Source organism: Phoenix dactylifera, chromosome 3 (genome assembly GCF_051530095.1).
Source record: "Phoenix dactylifera cultivar Ajwa chromosome 3, Ajwa_hap1_PhDact_Kaust_v1.1, whole genome shotgun sequence".
Lineage (NCBI taxonomy): Eukaryota > Viridiplantae > Streptophyta > Magnoliopsida > Arecales > Arecaceae > Phoenix > Phoenix dactylifera.
In genome coordinates, this window is record NC_143192.1 from 52,315,665 (window position 1) to 52,332,775 (window position 17,111).

General features: G+C 38.6%; 2 protein-coding genes across 3 annotated transcripts; one reads left to right on the forward strand and one right to left on the reverse strand.

The window, feature by feature from the left end:
- Window positions 1-3,870: 3,870 nt before the first annotated feature.
- On the forward strand, window positions 3,871-10,617 carry LOC103706182 (protein EARLY-RESPONSIVE TO DEHYDRATION 7, chloroplastic-like). Its single transcript, XM_008790220.6, has 4 exons — window positions 3,871-5,162; window positions 6,137-6,303; window positions 9,419-9,503; window positions 10,183-10,617. Exons 1-4 carry the CDS (start codon window positions 4,156-4,158, stop codon window positions 10,370-10,372), a joined length of 1,449 nt encoding a protein of 482 aa, XP_008788442.4. The 5' UTR covers window positions 3,871-4,155; the 3' UTR covers window positions 10,373-10,617.
- A 44-nt stretch (window positions 10,618-10,661) lies between these two features.
- On the reverse strand, window positions 10,662-15,907 carry LOC103706181 (amino acid permease 4-like). Of its 2 annotated transcripts, XR_003385509.4 has the most exons (9): window positions 15,693-15,853; window positions 15,431-15,569; window positions 14,347-14,580; window positions 14,167-14,260; window positions 13,729-13,943; window positions 12,711-12,868; window positions 12,401-12,628; window positions 11,028-11,526; window positions 10,662-10,943 (listed from the first exon to the last, which is right to left on the reverse strand). XR_003385509.4 is itself a non-coding variant. In XM_008790219.6 (8 exons), the coding sequence occupies exons 1-8, from the start codon at window positions 15,738-15,740 to the stop codon at window positions 11,098-11,100; spliced, it is 1,545 nt and encodes a 514-aa protein (XP_008788441.3). In that variant the 5' UTR covers window positions 15,741-15,907; the 3' UTR covers window positions 10,958-11,097. The 2 variants fall into 2 exon arrangements, 1 of the variants encoding a protein (XP_008788441.3); XM_008790219.6 differs by lacking the exon at window positions 10,662-10,943 and having other exon boundaries at window positions 10,958-11,526; window positions 15,693-15,907.
- Window positions 15,908-17,111: the final 1,204 nt, after the last annotated feature.

Genomic DNA, 17,111 nt, shown 5'->3' on the forward strand with positions numbered 1-17,111 from the left:
GCCTCTACATTATAAGCATCATTTTTGTGTCCAGTAGAGGTTTTACTCCTGAGCCTATGCCGCTCTTCAATTCTAATAGAGTTCAAAACTTGGGTTAGGGTGAGACCTTCTCAGGTATGGCTCAGAATCTTAGCAAAATCAGACCAGGAATTAAGTAGTTTATCTATCAGATAGGCTACTTGAAATAATTTATCCAAATTGGTTCTATTAACCCTAAGCTAGTGGATCAGAATTTCAAAATCATGGATTTGGTCATTCATAGGCTTTGAGTTCACTATCCTAAAGTTATTGAAGTTGGAGGCCTTGAACCTCTTTACCCTGGCATTATCAAGACCATATTTTCTATCTAGGGTGTCCTAGAGTTCTTTAACACTATTGGCTGTGTAATAAATGTCATACAACATCTCAGAAAGGGCAATTTTATGGATGCAATGATAGTCTATCTCATCAGGTATCCTAGAGGGTGTGCTGGTGGAGGCAGAAGGTTTAGTGTGGGAGGAGGATGAACTCCGTTTTGGATTTTGGCGAGTAGCAAATCGTGAAGTAATCGGGTTGGACCCGTTATCAACTTCAGTAGTGCTCTCACCTATGGCTGAGATCAATCCTAATGTGGTGAGCTAGAACCGCATTTGATTCTGCCACCTCCTAAAGTTATGGCTATCAAAATTTTCAGGTTTGGCACTAAGGTGATCACTAGTGTTAGAAGCTATAGGTTTAAGGTTATAGAAAAGAGATAGAAATCTGAATGAAGGCAAAAAGTTTATGTCAAAAGATTGCACTAAAATTTGTATTGAATTTTGAATGTCTACTTGATATATTCAAAAAATAATAGCCACATCAACTCCAAATCGGTTGTGGAGCACTAAGCTCACTTGAGTACCAGCCTTTCTTAGGCACGTATGCCTTTTGACAAATTTTTTTTTGACATTATTAGTTAGTGGATATAATCACTAGAAATCACACAAATTCAATTTTTAGAAAAACCTAACTGCAAACTTAAAATTATTATTATGGATTAACCAATTTTCAAATTTTTTGTTTGAATTTTTTGAATTAGTAATAATTGATTACTAATTTAGTGTTAGCAAAACAATTATTATAATTGAGATCTAATATGTCAATTCAATAAATTATATATTAGAATAATTTATTACCTTATTAGAATAATTGATTACTAATTTTATGCTAGCAAAATAATTATTGTAATTGAGATCTAATATATCAATTCAATAAATCATATATTAGAATATTTATTATCTTATTAAAATAATTGATTACTAATTTTGTGCTAGCAAAACAATTATTATAATTGAAATATAATATGTCAATTCAATAAATTATATATTAGAATGATTTATTATCTTATTAGAATAATTGATTACTAATTTTGTGCTAGTAAAACAATTATTGTAATTGAGATTTAATATATCAATTCAATGAATTATATATTAGAATGATTTATTACCTTATTAGAATAATTGATTACTAATTTTGTGCTAGCAAAACAATTATTGTAATTGAGATCTAATATGTTAATTCAATGAATTATATATTAGAATGATTTATTACCTTATTAGAATAATTGATTACTAATTTTGTGCTAGCAAAATAATTATTGTAATTGAGATCTAATATGTCAATTCAATAAATTATATATTAGAATGATTTATTATCTTATTAGAATAATTGATTACTAATTTTGTGCTAGCAAAACAATTATTGCAATTGAGATCTAATTTGTCAATTTAATAAATTAGTTATTATGTATTAACCAATTTTTAAATTTTTTGTTTGAATGGGATCTGGAAATTACTCCTTGTGGAGTGCAAATAGAGGTATAATAAATCTCTTGGAGGTTAAGCAAATTATTACCATTTTAGAATAACTGATTCTTAATTTTGTGCTAGCAAAATGATTATTGTAATTAAAATCTAATATGTCACAATTGTAATCAAGAATTTAATAAATTATATATTACTAACAAAAAATAAACAAACACTTCTTTGAATTGTTAGCAATATATCATTTAAATAAGCAAATAAATCTATAATTACAATTAATAGAAAATCTTAAAAGAAATAATATATATATATATTATTCGGTATTAAAATAAATCTATTTTAGCACAAAAGAAATCTATTCTAGCACAAAACAATCTATTCATTTAATAAATTTTAATCATAAATTGTAAATACTACAAATCTACTAATATTAAATTTAAAATAAAAGTAAGAGGAAATAGCATGATTGAAGACAGGTCGAAGCGCGTAGACGCTGTCCCAAAGAAGTATTTGCCCCCATGTACGGATCTTCCGACAATCCTCCTCAAAAATACGATGACCCAAAAGGTTCTTCTTCGGTGTGTCTCGGAAGAAACCAAAACGAATCCGATTGGACTTTCAGATCCAGCAAAAGATAAAATGAGAAAAATAAAATAAAATATACTGAATAAAAGTGCAAAAATAAAATCAGAAGTGGCTAAGAGGAGAAAGAATTTTTTTAGTATTTTTTTTTTATTTTTTTATATTCCGAATAGGAAAAAATAGGAGGTATTTATGCATAAACCTCATTTTCTCATATTAATTTGTATTATAATCTCTACTTTTTGTTACATACGCTAGGAACAGAATACATATGGATGGAGAAGCGATGGTTTTATATATCACCAAGTCATAGAAATATCTTTTTCTTTCACTTAAATTGATCCAAAAGATTAAGGAATATTTTTGTAATTAATCAAAAGATCCAACATGCCAAAGAAAAATCAATAACATAGGCTAATAATGGTGAACTTGATGCTTAATCAAAATTACATATGTATATCTTTGCCGCATCCATGGTGAATATATATACGAAGGGAATGTTTAGATAATTTGATAGTGTGAGTCAATTTCATCCAACCCATCTCCAATGCCGTTGTAGATAAACCAACTTAGCCTGACCCATCAAGATAGAAAAAATTAACAATGTTAAACATGATGCTTGGTCAAAATTACACATGTATATCTTTGCTGCATATACAATGAACAAAAATTATGGAAAGGATGTTTAGATAACTCAATGACTTGAGTAAATTTAATCCAGTCTATCTACTGTATCATTGTGAGTATCTATCAAGATTGAAAAAAATGGAGCCAAAGAGTGAGGCCATCTTCTATTCTTAGGAGTCATTTTTTTGCTCCCAAAAATGTGTGAGTTTGTTCAAAACAACGTCATTAGCACTTAGCAGCAACAACAATAATAAGAGTAAATATAATATTTTATTATAATATAATTGAAAAGATAAAAATGCTACGCTGTTAATGGCTTCAACAAAATTATTGATGTTATGGTTCCAAAATACCCTAAAATTATCATTGCATACAAGAGATGTCTTCGTCGAGAAGTAGATAATTCATGGGTATTTAATTTCCCCCCTATAATATAGCATAATCAATGTTGCTAAACAAAGGCTTTTCGTAACACAAATCAATTTTTTTTATCTATTTGGATCTACTTTATTTTCAAAAGTATCTAATTCAAAGCAGTGATGGGAAATCTTAACGGTAAAGATCGCATGATGTACAGTGTGTGCGCTCTTCTATGGATGATAATTGATTTTAACGGCCGAGATCGCATGGTACAGCGACGACTAATGATGGTTACATGGTCATTGCACCTGGAGGTTTGGAGTTACGCAGAAGAGTCCAAAAACAATAAAATACATAGACCAAGACATATCGCGCTATCCACATCTCATTTTGGAATAATAAAAAGATAAAACCAGCACCGAATAAGATATGTAAACCAACCGTCAGGATACACCCACCGACTCGCTCCTCTCCCAGCGGCCTCCTGTCCTTTTGACCCAGCTTCAGTATTCCGAGTGGAGTCCCTATTTGGGTCCCTGTACCTTCTCCTTCCAGAAAGGGCAACCTTCCGGACCCAAAAAAAAGAGAAAAGAAACGGGCGCAGGAGAACCGAAGCGGTGAGAATGGCGGCAGAGCCGCTTAGAGGAATCCTTTCGCTGGACACGTAATTCACGCGGCCCCTCTCTTGCCCTTCTCTTCGCTTCAAAGAAAGCTTCCTCCCGTCGGTATATATCCACTCTCCAACTGCTTAAGCAAAAAAAAATCTATCCAACTCCTAAATCTCTCTCTCTCTCTCGAAACGGCCATGGCATCCCAAGAGCCCGCCTCTTCAAATTTCCGCGACTCCAAATCCCTCTACCCCCAAGTTCTAGAGTCCAACCCCGAGTCCGGCTCCGCTTTCCTGTCCCACCCCAACAATCCCTCCCGCTCCCCTCTCTATCCCTCCCTCGACGATTCTCCTCCTCCTCCTCGTAATCCCAACGCCAATCCCTCCTCCTCCTTATATCCTTCCACCGAGATGAAGGACCTCGTCGACAACCTCTTCCCCGATGCCGACGACGAGGACCCCAAGAACCCCGCCGCAGCCCCCTTCCTCCCGCCCCCGGTGGAAGAAACGCTTCTTCGGATCCCCGGAGCCATCCTCCACCTCATCGACAAGCAGTGCAGCGTCGAGCTCGGCGCCGGCGAATTCACCGTCGTCCGCATCCGCCAGGGAGAGAACACCGTCGCCGTTCTCGCCCGCATCGGCGACGACCTCGTCCAGTGGCCCCTCGCCCGCGACGAGGCCGCCGTCAAGCTCGACGACTCCCACTACTTCTTCTCCCTCCACGTCCCCAAGGGCGCTGCCGCGGAGGCGGCGGCAGACGACGGTGGCTCCGAGGATCTTCTCAACTATGGCCTCACCTTCGCCTCCAAGGGGCAGGAGGGGTTGCTGAAGGAGTTGGATCGGATTCTTGAGAGCTATAGTAGCTTCTCGGTCCATAAGGTGGAGGGGAAGGCGAAATCGGAGGTGCTGGATGGGTCGGTGGCGAAGGAGGTCACGCCGGGGGAGGTGATGGGGCCGAAGAAGGACATGTTGGAGGAGAGATCGGCGGCGTACTGGACGACGCTGGCACCGAATGTTGAGGATTACGGTGGGTCGGTGGCGAAGGTGATCGCAAAAGGATCGGGGCAGCTCATAAGGGGGATCTTGTGGTGCGGGGATGTGACGGTGGATCGGCTCAAATGGGGGGAGGATCTGCTAAAGAGGAGGATGGAGCCGGGCTCGAAGCAGATCGAGGTCAGCAAGGATGCTCTGAAGAGGATAAAAAGGTTTGATTTTTACTCTCTCAACGTTATATTTTCAGTTGGATTCAATGGACACTCCGGATTTTCTGTTTCAAAGTTTTTTTTATGTTGCACACGGAGATACGTATTCAAGTATCCTCGGCAAGAGAAGAAAAAAGAAACACAAGGATACATTGGATAACATATAAATTTAATTAATTATATATTTGATCTTTAAATATTTTCTATTTAATCATTAAAAAGAAAATATTAGAAATATATTGTCGTTAAGATCTCTCAATATACATGTTTGTCCTTCAAACTTTCTAATTAACTTAAGAATATTAGCATAAAATTTTTTACAAGGTTGTTTCAATACCTATGTCCTTAACAAATCTTTAAAAAGAACAGTTACTGACTCTTAGTATCAGTTAGAGGATCAAACTTGTAGAAAAGTTCAATTGACGCGTTGTTGGAAGAGAGTTCAACTCTCTAGCAATCTTTGAAAGTGGCTATCAAAAAATTTCATTAAGTGTTCAAGTACCTGACACCCATCTAACTTGAATATGTATTTGATATAGATTTTGGAGCTGGACATGCATGTCCAAGAACGTAGGTCTCGGTTGTTGTCTTTGTGTGATCTTGTGATTTATGTTAGTTGTTGGTTTTGTTTATGTAAACGAATTCAATTGCATAACCTAGTATTAGTACAATACCTCACTGCCCTAAACTGACGATCCAATTACTTACCTCGATGTCAATAGAGTGAAAATTGGTCATATATTTTTGGCTTATCATCAGAAGATGTTTTTGGAAATGGGCAATGAACAACTGAAATAATTCTTGCATGGAAGACAATTTCCTCATTTCATTATTTTTGGATCCTTTTCCTTCTCTTTTTCCCAACCATTTTCAATTTTGTGTTAATAGAATATCTGATTTAAATCCTGCTTAGAATATTGGAAATTATGTGCTTTCGTCCTAGTTGTTTATTTAATTACATGCTGATCTTTTCACAGGGTAAAGAGGGTCACAAAGATGTCAGCGAAAGTGGCATCTGGAGTTCTATCTGGTGTTGTGAAGGTCTCTGGGTTTTTCACAAGCTCTGTTGTGAATTCAAAAGCAGGCAAGAAGTTCTTTAGTCTTTTGCCGGGGGAAATTGTCCTTGCTTCTCTTGATGGATTTGGTATGTTGTCACTTACTCTTCTTCACTAGTATCTTAGATTACATTCATATAAATTTTCGCCCCTCCAAGTTGGAGGATTGAATTTAGTGTTGTAATATTCATACACTACTTTCAGAGATGTAAAATATCTTTCTCACTGGTGCCCTGATTCTAAAACAAACCAAAAATATAAGCCGAGTTTTATTTTAGATGAGCATAATATAAGTTGCCCAATCTTATTCAGCAAGCCATATAACACCTGGAGTCTTTTTTTTTTTTGGGTTAATATATGATTTGTCAAAGTTCAAGAATGTTTTAAGTATTGTGTATCAAAATATCAATAATTAGGATTTGCAAGGAATTTTGGGAAAGCAAGGGCCTGCCACCCAGAATGCTGGTTGGCAGGCCAGGAGACTAGCACCTACCTTGTAGGTTCTAGCTCATGCATCTAGGTCCAAGACTTTGGCTCTGTTATAATAGGAAATAGCTAGGCAGAGAAACTCGGCAGATTTGATAAAGTTAGTAACATTGATATCTAAAAAAGAGATTGTATTGCCACAAGCTTAATTGACATACAGTAGTCCAGAGGCAGGTTTTAAGACTATCATCTGATCTTTCATCATCAAAATTAGGAAAATCCCAAAATTAACATGTTTTGATAAAAACATTGTTCTTAGAGACCTTAAAAATGTCATTTCTCCAATATTGAAACTTGAGCACCAAATGCTGAACAAATAATATATTCAATGTTCATCTATAAGGAAGTGCCCCATGACAAACTATCCATATCTGTTTCCGTTTCTGCTTCTCCTACACCTTCTTCTCCTCCTTTTAAATTTTGAATATGGTGCTTATGCTGCCACTGGGGCTCAAATCCTGGACCTGTCCTGAGTTGAGAGGGATGCTGACCAGCTGGACTTAGGCTGTTTGGCATATAAGTTTAATCAAGTCATGTAGCGGCCTTATTGTAGGTTAATATGCACTTAGGCCTCATTCCTTTCCCATGAAAATGCTGGTTCCTTTTGGAGCACATAATTTGAAACATGAATTTGATCTAAAACTTGAGTTTTTTTTTCTCAAGCATCTTATTTGTCTTGTAGAGTTTCTTCTAGTTGATCGTTATAATTTGAAATCATCTCAAGTTGTCACCTGGTCCTATAGTGACATGCCATGGTTGGATCCGATGTTGGTTATGAAGGCATCAGATTTTGTAGTATTAGGTGATGGTGAAATACTTTAGGATTTGAGTCCCAGTGGGATGGTAGAGACATTCCACCATCCCAAGTGTTGGGATGAGGCACCGTCCCAAGTATCGGGACACGATAGAATGGGACACAAACCAAGGACGGGATGAGATATCCACCATTTCAAGTGTTAGGATGCAGCGCATCCCATTCCATGGGAAAACTATGATGACCTGGTCCCATGGGAATACTGAAGTTAGGGTAGTGGTGTTTCTTGTGCAAGACACATCCTTCTAGAAAAAAAAAGAACTTTGGCAAAAATGAAGCTTAATGCTATGCAACTATAATGTCAAAAAAAAACATAAGAAGCTAGAGAATGTGTGTGAAAAATACATAGTTCCACTTGATAGTGGGGTGTCAATAACCAAAAAGTGACTCACGATGAAATATTTTGCCTTGAAGTATAATAAAGTCATAAGACAAGAAAGGATTAGTTGATCTAGCAAACAAGACAACTATTGCGTTACGTGTTACCTATGTGCAATGCTGACATTTATTCTTTGAAAAGGGTGGACAGTGGCAAAGAAGACTAGTGAAGAAACGGGGAAAAGCTATTGTCTAAGTTTGTTAATTGTGAATGTGTTGAATTGACAGGATATGATAGTTGAAGTGGGAATTTCTTATTTGAAATAAGGATGAGAGTAGGTTCTGCGTGATTACATGATGCAATACCAGTAGAGAGAGCCAACATTTTGGGTGATATAAGGTACTATATAGCATTTCAGTGGTTGGTCTGAGTCTATGTCATATGAGCGGAATGAAACAATTTTAAGACACAAGGTGCAGTTTGAGAGTGCAGCATGTATTGTGGTATAGAGCCACAAGTGCAACTTCCTAATACTAAAGTTGATTCTAAAAGAAAGAAGTGCACCTGAATGTGTTTCTTTGATGTGCAGAAGCATGAATTTTAGTTTATATGAAAGTAATAGAAGCATCATTGACATACAATACCTTGATTGAGTATGTTTATAATAATAGGGATGGTAATGGGGTCAAGTGCTCCTTCAAGATTATTGTTATTCTAGCCTGAAGCAAAGTCCAAGTTTAAGCTCTTATTTTTTGGAGCTTGTAGCTTTAGCAGTCCTTCTTGAAAGGCTGATTTTAGGCTCTTATTTCATTGGACTTGATGAGCCCATGGTGGATGACTGTTACATTGTTGATTACTTAATGTTGATTACTGTGTTGATTTGTGAGATTAGAATAGAGTTGAGTGCTAGATTAAGAGAGAGATGCTTTGGAGTAAAGATCTGAAATTGATTGTACAAGAAAATGTATAACAACTGTAAATTCGATAGGAATTTACTTTAGATTGGGCTTGCTTAAATCGATGACCCAGAGAAATCAGACATCCATTTTCTTGTAATAATAATTCCATTTTTTTTTTTTGTGTGTGAGTGTGTGTGTTTTGGGCTGTTGGTTGAAGGAGGGCTGGGCTTGGGAGATTATAAGGCAAAAAACTGAGTGTGGAGGTGTCATATCCAAATAAAAGAGTTGGGAAAGCATGAGACCACAAGACAAAAGTGGGTACTATGATGTTCAATTTTCCTGCCCATTCTAGTTTTCTGTCAAAGTTCTTTTCTTTTCCTTTTGTTTATATTCTAGCTTATGTTCGATTAGTTTTCCTACGAGCCCCTGCTGTTGGGCAAGTGGATATTTTATCCTAAAGTTTTGCTGAAAGAGAACTGTTACTATGCATGGTCATCGTAGTCTCTCTTTGATTTGAAACGAAAGTAATGCCCCTTCGATCCTTTTTTGGCATGTTAGTTCTGAGAATTGTATAGAGTTTGTGTTTTTTACCTTTTTGCACCAAGAGTTGTTTTCTTTGGAATGATGTTGTAGCTTCCTAGCAGCTGTCTAACATTACTGGTCGATTGTTTTCTGCATGTGAACAGAGAAGATTTGTGATGCTGTTGAAGCAGCTGGTAAAAATGTCTTGCAAACATCATCAGTTGTAACAACGGGAGTTGTATCACACAGGTAAATTGAGTTAGATGTTCATCTATTTTTGCTTTTTACATGTGCATAGGGGAGTTATGATTTAGTGTTCTTCCAATGATGGCACCTGGTGTTAAAAAATCCGTACTTTCCACCATGTATCATTCTGGAAGTCATGTTCTTTTAGATATTATGGCTTTTTAGGGAGTTCATGACACATCAAGGAAATATTTAATTAATTAGAAAGGCTGATAGACAGTTCAGATCGTGTGCCATTTCAGCTTGCCCTCAATAAGCTGTACTTGGAGGTTTTCAAATTAAATAACTAGTGATTCAGAAATTTGTCTTTAGGAGATATTTCATTGCCAAAAGAAGAAAAATTAACAGATTTTTTCTATTAAATAAAGAAATCAAGATTTTGTACTCCATCCAAAATCATCGTTTTTGACATTTCGGAACTAAATTTGATCTTTTTCGTTTAACCTTGATATCTCAAGTGCTCCTTGATGACTCGATCGAGTTTCCTGATAATCATGAGTTTAGTTTTGACCTATCATTTGATTTCTCCTCCCCCCCCCCCCCCCCCCCCCCCCCCAAAAAAAAAAAAGAAAAGAAAAGAAGAAAAAGAAACTGGTCCTTTTGAAACCATAAATATATAAATGGAGTTCTTTCCTTGAAATAATCGAGAGCAGCATTAGAAACATGTTGGTCATTCTTGCAGGTATGGTGAGCAAGCAGCTGAGATCACAAACGAAGGCCTTGATGCTGCAGGACATGCTATCGGAACTGCATGGGCTGTCTTCAAGATACGTAAAGCTCTTAACCCAAAGAGTGCCCTTAAATCAACTAGTCTGGCAAAGTCGGCTGTTAAAGCAGCAGGTGCTGATCTGAAGGCCAAGAAGGCCAAATAGGGAAGAAGGCATATTAAAGAAACGGGGTATCTCTACTTTCTATGCCGTTTGGTTGCTTTCTTTATTTTCGTACATCTTCAGACTTCCCTCCCAGCAGACAGGGATGCTGGTCATATATTTAGGTTTATTTAATGTATGATGATTGCATTTGTTCTTTTTCAGTGAAGTGGTCCGCCAATCTGTATACTCTTTTTACCTCATCTTTTCTGTGTAATGAGATGTGTGCAAGTTTGGTTTGAGTGAAATCCTATGACTTCTTCCCTGCAGCTGCTCTTATGGATTGTGAAAATGGAGAAAAAACAAAAATTCAGGACAATTTTCAACGTATCATCCATCATGTCTGCCTATAGATCATTGTGCTTATTACACTGTCAGCGAGTTTTATTTTGGTCTATTCTCTGGCTTTACTGATGTTGGGACCAAAGGGATCTGTTCGACCAAAGAACCAAATTGATCGAGCTTCCCCATGTCGTCTAGTTCCAACTTCTCTCGTAATCTTGTTGATTCCTCCAATTTTCTCTTCCATTCTCTACTTCGCAAATTCCGACGAGCATAAGATGATCAAGGCACCCTGCTAAGACAGTGTGAGAAGAGATGTTTCTTATTCTCATACATTGGCGGATGTTGAAAGAGACATCTGAGCCCAGTTTCTTACATCATATGCTTCAAACCGGCAGCAAAGGCAGTAATCCTAGACCTATCCAGACTTCACGGCAGACTCACGATCAGTAGGTGGACTTGAAAGGCCTGTAGGACTTGAGGTCAAGGACGACTCCGGCCACCGACCCACAGGCGGCCGCGAGGGACACGACCAAGCACGTGAAGCTGAGCAGCCGGAGGCCCACCCACCGCGCACTCCACCGCCGGATTTTCTTCTGCACGATATACATCTCGACGGGGAAGTAGACGGTGAGGGGCCAGAAGCCGATAGCGCCGAGGATGCCGACGACGTCGTTGAAGAAAGGCATGAGCATGGAGATGAGGGTGGTCACCACCACGAAGATCGTCCGCCAGACCAGCCGGAAGAGATTGAGCTTGTAGGAGGAGCCCACCAAGGGGAGGTGGGCCTCATACTCGTGGGTGATGAACTCGCTCTTGTCCCATCGCTGTGCGCTCCACTTCTCCACGAAGGCGAACAGAGGCTGGCAGAATACCTATATTTGTTGCAGGGGTGTTCGGTTACTCTTAGCTATTCGAAAAACTAGAAACAATCGCAGGAAACATCAGAAGAAATGGCCGGAGCCTTCACAGTCATTTCATGCAAACTAAACTATGGCACTTTGTACCACGGTGGTAGCACGATGGGAACGGAGCTTCGTTTCCACCGGAATAGCCTAAATTCAAAATGCGCGGACGTCGGTTAAACGTGGGGACTGGATGCTCTCCACCTGATTTGATGCTGGTGTAACGTACTCACACGTGGGTTTCCACGGATAGGAAAGGGTATGAGTAAAATTTGTCTACCCGCACCAAACATTCTCCAGTGGGGGGGAGGGGGGCAGTGGGGGTTGCTACGCAGGTTCTCCTGACCCCCTCTTCCCTTTTCCTAAGCGGAAAAAAAAAAAAAAAAAAAAAAAAAAAACTATGGCACTTTGTCTTGCAGACGCACTGCACTCCTTGGAGTGCAGTGTTTAATTAGTTCGTATTAGTAGAATAAATGATTGACGGAAGATTTACCCACCGGAGATAAAACCTCTCAATGCTCCCGCATGAAACATCCCACCGTGTTATTGACATGGAGTCCTTATAATTTAAGATATGGATTATCAGTTGGCTTCTTAAATTCTGACATACAAGTGTGGGCAAACAAAGCTAAATTAGGGATAATTGGTTCTCACATGAGGGATTCTGCAGCTAGCTTAGTTGTAGTTGAAGTCTTCGCCCTAGGAAGTATATTATTGGCAAGAGGAAGTTTTCATGACTTCGTTTGTTTAATCTTGACTACTTCTAGGCTAAAATGAAAGCGTCATCGCGTGCATTCAGCATGCACTACTCAGAGCTAGTTGGTGAAGGCTCGTGATGCAATACCTGATAAGCTCCAACAAGGTGGACAACAATTGCGAGGTTAGCAATATCAAGAAGCCAATAGGGGTTGTAGAATCCAAAACCAGTGAGCAGATTGCCAGGTACGTCATCTCCAAAGGCAGCATAGCCCATGCACCCACACAGGAGATAGAATATGGTGGTGACAGCGATGCTCACTAGGGTGGCTTTCTTCATTGTTTTGTTCTCAGCTGGTGGTGATTTAAGTGTATCCTGCACAAGGTCAAATGTTTAAAACATAACTAAAAAGATAGCAGTCGTAGCTATTAGAAACCTAATAATTCTAGAAAAGTACCTGGATTTCGATGAGGATCATAGAGAAGGAGTAAGCAAAGGCAATATCTCCAAGTGCTTGCAGGTTTCTCCATACCTTTTGGGTGGCAGTTACAGTTCCCGCTTTGGTCACCGTCCCTATGTTGATACCCATAAGATTACCACGGATACTTCCATTCTCTGCAAGCCAACCATGAACGTAGTTTTATTACATCACATACTCGATGCTATTATAAGCCTAACTTTTGCATATAATGCAAGCATGCAGGACACATGTCCATTCTTGAATGAGTTTATATCATGTATAGTAACTGCAATCATACGTGGAAGAATATCAACATACATTCGTAGATGCATAAGTATATATGTCTGAATACAATTTACACACATGAATATGCATACACATGTACACATGACATATATATGACATGTTTGAATGTGTAATAATAGAGGATGCTTGTTTAGCCCCGTGAATATTTCTATTGTCACAAGCCATCAAGGAAATGGTGCAATACTAGTTTGATACACGGGGATTTAGGTGAATCATAAGTTGCCACATCAGTATCATTAATGCCTGAGTATTTTTTTTTTTCGTATGATTCACGGATGCCCCAAGTTTTTTTCTTATTTTGCTTGATATATGTTGGTTTGAGTTGCAGTTTGGCTATGCGATGCCACATGGTGTGCCATTTGCTATGCTACGTGGCACATATAACGGCTAGTTGCGTTTCCAGCCATCTGAGGCCAAGCCTCTCCAAATAAAGAGTGATATTTTGAAGATGTTGTTGTTGGCCTCAAGGTTCATGCTGGTTAGTGCTCTTTTGTGGGGGGAGGAATATTTTGGAGTGGAACCATGATGCCTAAGTAATACCATACTCTTGTCATATCACTTCTCTTATCAGTCTTGAAGGTGAGAGGAGTGACCCACCACTTGGGTGGATGGGAATATTCTGAAGGGATAAGTGAGAAGTACCTTTCACTCTAATCATAACCATCTATTTCCAATAACGAGAAGTACTAGTTCTTGTCATAACACATACCTGCAACTTTAGCAATGCCTAAGCAAAGCCCAACAGTGGAATAGGTTAAGGACATGACAGCAGCCACAATGGAGAGCCACCAGACTTGATCAAAATCCGGAATCTGAGAGAGTATCACCTCTATGATACCAAAGATGATCATGTAGATGTTGCTTGACACGTGACATGGGTCCTTCCCTCCACTAGCATGGAAGCAATTGGACCTCTTTATTGCCCTGCATATACCCATCACATCATAATCAACATATCTTTTATGATGGCTCAAAATACACCATATCATACCGATATGAGACATGCTATATCAGTTTGGTATCATATGCCGGCTACTAATAGAATGGCATCAGTATGGAGAATATCTTATGATGGATCAATCAAACTTAAAAACATCTACCTGAAATCTTACTTTTACGACACTAATCCAAGCAGTGTAGAACTCACATCATACTTATCGAAGCTGCAATAGTGTACCCACTAGCCACACCAAAGAGGTTCACATATTGAATAGCTCCACATATCTTAACCTTTGCTCCCCCTGTCACGTATGTTTATTTAAGATGACGAAGGAATCGATAAACTTATCAACTGGTAATTAAGGAGCAATATCATTATACGCCATACCTAAGTTGGCCCCGACGGCATCCATGTATGTATAGTTTCTCTTGCCAGTGACTGGATCGCCAGTTCTATAACAGTCGGAGAGAAGATTGGAGGTGTATTGGATCACAAATGCGAAGAGGATCATGACAGCAGGTCCTGCGATCCAACCTAGCTGCCCTACGCCCCATGCAAGTGATAAGACTCCTGATCCTATAACGGCTGTGATAATGTGTGAAGATGCAGTCCAAAAGGTACCTGTTCAAATGTAAAGGCCAATCATCTCTGATATCTCAGGGTAATCAAGCATTTTGGGAATTTGACAAGGAAAAATTATTGCTATGCATGCACGAGTACAGTCTTATGCTTGTTATACGCACACCATGTAGGCAGACCAGAGGCCAAAAGTTAAGTTGCCAATTGCCACTTATTAATATATGTTCAAGGATACTTTTAGTCAAACATATATATATATAATAAGGAGGAATTAATTTAAGTCGCAGTACTCCTTTTGGTTTCTTTGATTTACTTGCAGGGGTGAGTAGTTGGGGCATCATGCTAGGATCTATCTTCTGATTTAGGGATTTCTTTTATAGCATATTCCGAGTTGTATATGAGTCCAACTGTTGCAACTAGAGCTTGTTTGGCATTTGATTTATTCTAGTGCAGATTCAAGTTTGGCCAAAAAAACTATAGATTGAATTAATAGCATGGTATAGTTATATTTTGGAGAAATATAATGGAAATGTCGCCTTCCAGGTTCAAACCCAAAATCTCTCCTTGTATACATAACTTGATATATTAAAGGGGAATTGCTAGCTCCAAGCACGTCTATATTATTAAATATTGCAACCTGACCTATGACTAAAACAGTTTTAAGTTCCAAGTTGCAAACTGAAGCTACTTTTTTTTTTCTCGGTAAACTACCACTCGAGTTTAATATATATGAAGTTCCTTCAATTCTAGCTCCATGAAACTTTAGTTAACATCTCTAGTGACTAACAAGAAACGAGGTTGAAACCTTGGACACGCTTGTATGCTTGCGGATGCTTAATTTTGAAGAGAGAAAAAGAGAGCATATATTATATTGCTGTTCATGAAAGCTTACCAGTTCTCTTTAGACGGCCATCATCATCAAACAACTTGGAATATTCTGGCTGAGCGGTTCTGGTGGCTTCAATGTCCTTGAGGGGTTTGGGTTGGGTCTCCACTTGAAGATACGCCCTTACATCACGATTCTCATCCGACTAAAACATCAACAAGAGCAACAACGCCATCTCTCAGCAAGCAAAATACCAAGGACTTGAAAGAGAGTTAGGCAACTGCACGAATTAAGCTTGGTTTTGTTGTTAAATAAATTCACAACTTACAACACTGTCGTGGATCCTCGATGGAAGAGTTCGGCTTCTTGGCAACATTTTAAAGGTAGATGCAGCACACCCTCCCAAAATATAGGATGAGCAAGAGGAAAAGAAAAGAGAGAAGAAAGCTCCGGAGCAAAGGTGGTGGATATTTCTAGTTGAGGAAGGGGCCTTTTATAAAGGGTGGGATGAAGGGTGGAAACCAGTCGATCCCTCTCATGGGCACTGGTAGCGAGCCATGGGAAGTGGAAGCTTGGTAGGGTAACGTGTTAGCCATTTCACCAGTAAAAGGAGCAAACGTGCCTCACGACATTCCTTCAAATGCCCACAAGGACCTTTGGAAGCAAGACTTATCTCCAAGTTGGCCCATGCAGTGCATAGTTAGAGACGTTAGGTATGGGGGTTTTGGTGCCAATCTAAGAAAAGCTTAAGGGTACTTCGAACATTTCAGGAGAAAGGTTCTTTAGGACTGGGGTCGTCCCTGGGGTCTACACGAGAGTAAACCGGTGTCTGAAAGATCTAAAGGTCTCCCCGTCAACTCCTCTCTTGCGAGAAATGGGTTACTTTGTGCTTGGTGACGCTTGGAAGCATGAGGAACAGCGCCGTTGTCGAAGGCACTAACATCATAAAATTTAGAGACTAGTCATAAGCAAAATTTAGAGACTAGTAATTATGAGCAAGGCTCTCCATTAAGATAATAGAAAATTTTCTTTACAAACAATAATATATAACAGTTTTGCTAAGCCTTTCAATTAAATGATGCATGAAGAATTCAAGTTTTGTCTTCAAGAAGACGCTACCAAGATTCTACCATGCAGCCTCTTCTCGATAGAAGATGGTTGATTCTAAAGTTCACTAAAATCCAATCAAAACTAGGCTAAGTCAGGCCACAATGAAACAAGCTATACAAATATTTACATAAATTAGATCGGCCAAAAATTAACTAAGATTTGAAACGTCTGAATTTTTAATCAGTTGGTCAATTGACTTGGCTAATAGTTAGGTACGTAGACTGTTCTACTTAATATTCATGCTCATTTTTTTAAAATCAATATCACTAAATATTTCTGTCCTCTCTTTTGATTTTGTTCTAAACTCATCCTAATCGCAACATTCCATAATCTCAATAGATTATGAATGGACATTACCTATTTAAAATTAAAGAAAACCAAAACTTGAAAAGATTTATCAAATGAAGAAACATCTCATGCATATGATGAATTCCCTACAAAGATTTGTTCCTCTACTCGAGATATTGTGTCACTTAGCAGAAGATTCGTATGGCTGTGATCAAAGGATTTCTTTCCCTGATGTCTCGCACTCTAAGGAGGGCTCTTCATTATTGGAATGGTGGAAGGCTGGAAACTTCGAGTAGCATGCCATCAATTTGATGCTTTTAAAAGAGAGCACCCGTTCAAATCCAGTTCA